This window comes from Nuphar pumila, chromosome 3 (assembly GCF_984573655.1).
Source record: "Nuphar pumila chromosome 3, dmNupPumi1.hap1.1, whole genome shotgun sequence".
In the NCBI taxonomy this organism is placed as follows: domain Eukaryota; kingdom Viridiplantae; phylum Streptophyta; class Magnoliopsida; order Nymphaeales; family Nymphaeaceae; genus Nuphar; species Nuphar pumila.
Genome location: NC_143251.1, coordinates 125,915,369 through 125,922,383, shown reverse-complemented (window position 1 = coordinate 125,922,383; position 7,015 = coordinate 125,915,369). Strand labels below are relative to the sequence as shown.

Genomic DNA, 7,015 nt, shown 5'->3' with positions numbered 1-7,015 from the left:
ATTAAATGATTGCATGTTTGTTTTTAATTGTATGTATTTATTATTTAAAATTTGATCAATTTTAAATAAAATTAAATATTTTAATTGATTATTTGTAATTATATATATATATTAATTCAAAATAATAATTATTTAAAATAAAATATATATTTATTTTTCAAAAAACAAAGTAATGAAATTTTATACATAATTACAAACATACTTGATTGATAATATTTATCACGTTTTTCAACTGACACACACCCCCATAATGTCTAACACCCCCAATAATGTCTAGAACACTTTTTATTTTTATATTTTATTTTATAAAAATCATCTATGTTCACACTATGCTGGGGAGGGGGCAGAATTAGGGGTGTCAACCGGTTGAGTTTAGTTCGAACCCAGGTAGAACTAGACCTGACACCATTTTTTAGAGATGGTATCAAGTCCAAACCTAGGTTTAATCAGACCCACTATAAGAGAAACCATGCCCGGACCCAATAAGAACTATATGAACCTGACTCGGGCCATCATAGGTAAAATAATATTTTTTAATCATTTTTGCATTAAAAATTTGAAGGTCTTAATTGAAACTCAGGTCAGGATCATGTTTATTATAAAATTTCACAAACTATACCCGGCTCCAGGTATTAATCGGACCTTCAGGTCTGGACCAGAGTCTTAATCAGGTCTTCTTATTTAGCATCTTCTTCTGTGGACAAACTCTGAGTCTAGATTGGCTCTCCCCATTGTAATATTGTTTTCTTAGTTTTTCTTTAATAAATCTGGTAGGGGTATGCCCAACCCCAGCTTTTCACTGTCGAAATTTTATTTTTCATTTTTGTTTATCATTTTTCTTTTAAATATTTTCACCTCTAATAATTAATCAGAAAAAGTAAAATCCTAACATTCACTTATCCCGACTATTTGAACGCATATGGCCCCACACTTCCAAGCCCTTGCCAAAAAAAAGAAAGAAACTTGCCCACGAACCATTTACCTGAAATTTTGACTCTTTGCATCACATTTATTCAGTTGATCACATCTTTCATTATTACATCATCACCATCATTATTATTATTTTTTGATAGACAAATTCGGGTTAGTCAGACCCAACTTGCAACATCTCAACATAAGGTGACGTGGCTCCTTCCAAACAAGCAGAGCAACGTTGGTTATTATTATTCAACCAAAATAAAAACCTCACATCTCATCAACCAAGGCTCTAATTAAACCCCTTGGTCCTCAACTTAATTAAGGGAAGTTGACTTGGTAAACCGTCTGCTTGTTGGGGTAGAAGAGCCCAAAGTTACGCTCTATCTCATCACCAGGCTTCTTGTTCTCATTGAACAGGGCAAAGACGTAGGTCTCAAGGGGCCTCCCGGGCCTCTTTGGGGTACCCTGACCCACATGGTTAACTAGGTTCTGGTTGTACGTCTGCGCATTGCCGATGTTGGTAACGTCGCCGGCACCACCGGCGGATGGCCACCCGCTCTCCGAGATCATGACGGGGACGCCACCGCCGCCGACCTTCTCCATCGCCGAGTAGAGGGTGTCGACGATGGCGTCGAAGAGGTTCCGGTACCGGAGTGAGCCATCGAAGACCACGTCCGAGTTGGCAGTGAAGAGGGCATACGGCAGCGAGATGGAGCCGCGGTTCCCCACGTAGCTGAAGTAAGGGTACACATTAACCATGAGTGGGCCCCCCGAGCTCACCAAGATATTCATGACGGGCCCCATGAAGGGCATGGACTGTGGAGTGAAGACGCCGGAGGAGGGAGGGAAGCCACTGATGACCTGCGTGTCCACCGCAGTGGTTACCTTGATCTGACCCCCGAGACCCGCCCCGCGAATGGAGTTTAGTACGTTCAGCATGGCCGGACCCACGTACTGGGCCTCGGGTTTGGGGAAGGCCTCGTTGCCGACAGTGATGTATCGGATCTGGACGTCCGGCAGGTATGCCCGGACATTCGTTGCGACCCACGAGCCGGCGAATGACGGGTCAGTTGCGAGGCGCTGGAGATCCGTGTTTGGGGCGCCCACGTTCACTTCAATGCCGGAGTTCCTCAGCGCCTGGAGGGCTGCCGGGTTTGGGTCGTAGAGTCGGACCTTCTTGATGTTCTTCGATCGCAGGAGGGAGATGACTTCTGTCGGAGGTGGCAAGTTGTCGCCGCTCATGCCATAGCATACTCCCGCAGACTGAGCTTCTGCAGAAGATAATGACATTTCAAATTAATGATGATTTTGTGAATTAATGAATGGTGAGGTCATTAATTTAACATGTTTTGCATGAAATAATCAACGCCAGGTTTTCATTTTTATCGATTAAAGTTTTAATTAAAAATTTGACCATGATGGCGTTACTAATTGCCGCTTGAAAAAAAAAAAAAATATATATATATATATATATATATATATAGCCAGAGATACATAGTTGCTCACTCGGTAGGTGCTCAAACGAAGGTCACTTACACATTGTGCGGCATGATAGACTCTCTTTACTTAAAAAGACTTTTATTGGCGCTAAAATAGTGTCGGTAAGACTCTTTTTGTGCAAAAAAGATGTTGAGTGTCGATTAACTTTTTTGCAAGTTCAAATCCTATATATAAATATATAAAGAGAGAGAGAGAGAGAGAGAGAGAGAGAGAGAGATGGGTAGGTGTGAAATTGATACTTGCTAAATAGGTTTTCTACCTTTTTGGTGTTTTTTCATAGTTCTGACCCCATAAATGTCTTGCGCATAGTTGATTTACGAGGAACCCACATCTACATCATGTGCTTTTGATAAAAAAAAAATGATATTTGGAGCCTCAAAAATTTACAAAAGATTTTGGACTATTGATTTTTCAAACCTTATAAAAACTCACCCTTCTAAAATCAATTACATAGTTCATATCTGTACGATCAAAACTCATTTAGCACCTATCATTTCACACTTACCTCTCTCTCTCTCTCTCTCTCTCTCTCTCTATATATATATATATATATATATATATATATATATATATATATATATATATATATATATATATAAAAGCACTGGGCAGCTACAAAACAACATCCCTGTCATTTGGAAACAGACTGCTTGAGACCATCAATTTTTGATATTTTTTTGAAATTCTGACCTTACAGGTGTGTTCAGCATGATTGATTTACTGGAAATTGACACTTGGATCATTTGATTCCGATGCATGGATAGGTTTTTATAAGGTTCAAAAATCAATAGTCTACAATTTTCATAAATTTATAAGACTTCAAATACCATTTTTTCATCCAAAATACATTATCTAAGTGTCAATTTCTAGTAAATCAATCATGTTTAACACATCTGAAAGGTCAGAATTTCAAAATAATATAAAAAAAAATTTAGTGGGTAGGATTGGTACGTTTTCATTTAGTATATATAGAATCACTAGAATATGAGAACTATATGTCAACCACAATTTTCATGATTTTTTTAGTCTTTTCTCTTGAATCTAACCATACATATGCGATCTGCATGCTTGGTTTCATAAGAAAGGCTCTTGAATCATCCAACTTTGATGCATAAATTGAGTTTTTTTAAAGCTTTAAAATCAATGGCTCATATTCTTCATAAATATTTAAGCATTAAAAATGGTATTTTTTTCATCCAAAATACACAATCCAATGGTTCATTCCTAGCAAATTCATCATGTCAAAAACATCCACATGGCTGGATTTGCAAAAAAAAAAAAAGTGTTGAAAATACCCATATTTTCAATTATCATATTTCCGTTGCTCTCTTTGGTGATAAAGGGTTTATATAGATAAATGTTTACTTAGAGTCCTACTTTTTGAATGATATTTCTAAAAGAACACCAAGCTTTTCTAAAAAAGATATTTCTGTGTTAGAGACAGGATCAGGTAAAAGTTTTAACTGTCTTTTGTCAACGCTACTTTGACATTTTAATTGGCCCACAAGGTCAATATGATAGCAAGTAAGCAACTTGTGAACGTCACTAAGTTATGGGACATCATGACTATGAAAGTGATGGCGGACCTCTTTGAGAGAGAGAGACTGACTGGGGGCATAGTGTCCACCCTGACCCATATCCCTCTTATAGGCTTTCACCGGGCCAGGGTGGGCACAATAGAAAAGAGAAAGGACCTCACTATCCATCTCAAATGCACAGTTTCCAAATTAATGTTCTAACAGAGCACTCGAGTAATTTAAAAAAAAAGAAAAAATTATCATGTAAGAGATAATCTAGAGAGGGCATTTTTTAAGGGTGATTTCACGTCCTTGAAAACTGAAAACCCCAACAAGAATTTCATCAGTGGCAAATGAGATCTGTTTTGAAGCCAAAAACAACATATGCGAGATGTGAGCAATTCAAACGGTACCATGGACATGAATTGTTGGTTTACCTGCTCCGTTTGGTGCTCCAAACAGCAACCCGAGTAGAACCAGTGCCCCAAGTACTGAGAAATAAGGACTCCACCCAAAATTAGCCATTCTTTTGAGAGAGAGAGAGTTGAGTCTTGGATACCCTAATTATGCATCCAACCATCATCAGTATATATAGGCGGGAAGAAGAAGGGTTCATTCATTGCCGGTCAAAGTTGGGAAGAGGACTAGTGCTAGCTGCCATACCAAGACTCAATCAACATTCAAGACAGGACAAAAGTTGGACGTTGTCCTGCATCATCAAGAATAACGCTAAGCCATTTAACTGTTTTTTTTTTTAACTATATATAACCATGCAGATACTCTTTAGAACGCTTAAAAAAATCAACAAACCCACAATGAAAGATATTTTCATGACTCATGAAATCGATTTTTTTTATTAAACTGAAAAACATGATCCAACAGCCCATTCCTATCTTTCTAACTATAATGAATGCATCTATGAGGTCCGATCAAGTCGAAACAACCTACACATGACATCATGAGAAAAACATAAATGATAATGCGCTCCTTCTGCCCCATCAGGCTCTTTAAAAAATCATAGTTTTTGGTATTTTTTCTTACATCTAACACCATATATATGTGTTCTACCAGTTTTGTTTAGTGGAAACTAGCTTTTGGATCACCGGAATATGACATGTATACAGGTTTTTTAGGTGATCCAAAATCAATGGCTATGAAGGCATCTGTTTTTTTGGCTCATAAATAGAGCATGATAAACACATCTAATGGTTCAGATCTATCATAATTAAAACACTTCAAACTATAGGACCTAATGGGGCATAACGAAAAAAGAGGGTCTAATATGTTCAGTTTTCTATATGTTTATATATAGACTAAGCATTATATATTAATTTGTGTGCATGAAGTTCAGGTTTTCCCTGCCATGCCATTTTCCAAAAAAATTATATCCATAATTTTTACTCTTTTGGTTTTTCTTATTTATGTCTCAAAGCTTAACCACCTTCTCTGGTTGTATGTGTGTCCTTTTGCCAGTAAATCTTGTGTTTCTTTGTGTTGTGATCATAAATCAATGTTGTTAGTATCGGTATCGGCCCTGAATCGATTTTCAAAACGATTCCGGGATTAGCACGTGTCAGTAAAATATTAAAAAATAATTTCAACAACCTTTAAGCATTTTTGAAAAATAACCATGAATCAACACTGTTTCATGTCGATTTGGGTCCGATATGATACGATACGAATCGACCAATTCAGGCCGATTCGCAAAGATACTGACAACATTGATCTAAATATCTGAAGACAATTACTGAGTTAAATTCTTGTGTTTCGGTTAATAGAAAAGAAAATGACGTTTCAAAGATGAGGAGATATTATAGCTCGTTGGTCCCATGTACCTCATTGTTGGAGTAGATGGGTCACTGACAGCTAGGAATTTTCATTTCTTCAAACACTTTATTCTAGAAATTATTTTGCTAATTCCTATATATCCATAAGGTTCTACTGGCTGCAAACGGGTCAGGGTTTTGATGGGGCCTGAATAAGATCCGATTCATATGTCAGATGTGGATAATATATCCAAAATTAGGATCCAATCTGAAACAAAATATAGCCGTTCTATTTGAAGCTGGGCCACAATCGGATGATCATCCACGATCATGTTTGGGCCAAAATCAGGTATAACCCCGGTCTGAACGGTTTGGCTTTTTTTCATTAATTAAAAAAGATTACAGTTTTACAAACTTTCAGTGGATCCATACCCGTTTATTGTGAGAAAATGTGATATTTTGGTCCCCGTTTTCAATGCCCGAAGCATCGCGATATTTATTTATGAAAATATTGTTATTTTATCACATTATTCACTTTTTAATTATGGGTTTTTTTTATTATCTGAAAGCTGGGGTTAGGCAGATCCCTACCAGTTATACTACGATACCATTGGGATTTGAACTTGCAACGTCCCAACACAAAGTGACGTGCACTAGCTTCTCCTACCAGACAAGCAAGCAGAGCGTTGGTATGTTTATGGTCTATTTTAATGGGAAAAGATCAGACCTTTTAATTTTCATAAGTTTGTTGTTTTTATTTCTTCTTACAAATATACCTTTGAGTTTTCAAATTTATTTATTTTGCTGATAAAAATTAATGGAAAAAGGAAATTATTAATTTCTCACAAGAATTCGTTTGCTGTTATTTTAGCGTTTGACATGGTGTCCACTATCTCATCCCCACAGGGACCAATCTTTTAACTGGATCCAGATCTTCTTGTAAGATTTAATTTGATCCAGGCCCAAAACCAGAACTGGACCGAACATGGCTGTCTTTATTTTCACTTTTTTTTTTTTATAATCTAACGGAAAACCCTCTTATCACCGACTACACATTAGCTGGCTTCCGGTTGGTAAAACCCTTGAGGATTTCACCCGGCTTCGACCTTGTGGCAAGGGATGCCAATGGTGAGTTTCGAATTTGTGATGTCTCCTCAACTTGGTCACATTCACAAGTCGCCCCTATTTTCAGCTGATCCTATATATACCACAAATCCACGGGTTCGAAACCCGATCCAAATTTATGTTTGGCAGCATATTCCCCCTTTAAAACATTGGCCATCAAGTTAGTAGGTTAGCTAAAGCTGGCGTTTG

General features: G+C 37.3%; 1 protein-coding gene across 1 annotated transcript; it reads right to left on the bottom strand.

Annotated features, from left to right (window-relative positions):
- Positions 1–1,132: 1,132 nt before the first annotated feature.
- Positions 1,133–4,491, bottom strand: LOC149843657 (glucan endo-1,3-beta-glucosidase-like). Its single transcript, XM_089999998.1, has 2 exons — positions 4,373–4,491; positions 1,133–2,189 (listed from the first exon to the last, which is right to left on the bottom strand). The coding sequence occupies exons 1-2, from the start codon at positions 4,458–4,460 to the stop codon at positions 1,237–1,239; spliced, it is 1,041 nt and encodes a 346-aa protein (XP_089856124.1). The 5' UTR covers positions 4,461–4,491; the 3' UTR covers positions 1,133–1,236.
- Between the last annotated feature and the right edge of the window lie 2,524 nt (positions 4,492–7,015).

Coding starts and splice junctions, on each gene's coding strand:
- LOC149843657 (XM_089999998.1), bottom strand. CDS start 4,460: ATGGCTAATTTTGGGTGGAGTCCTTATTTCTCAGTACTTGGGGCACTG. Junction 2,190..4,372: donor TGGAGCACCAAACGGAGCAG/GTAAACCAACAA, acceptor TATCTTCTGCAG/AAGCTCAGTCTGCGGGAGTA.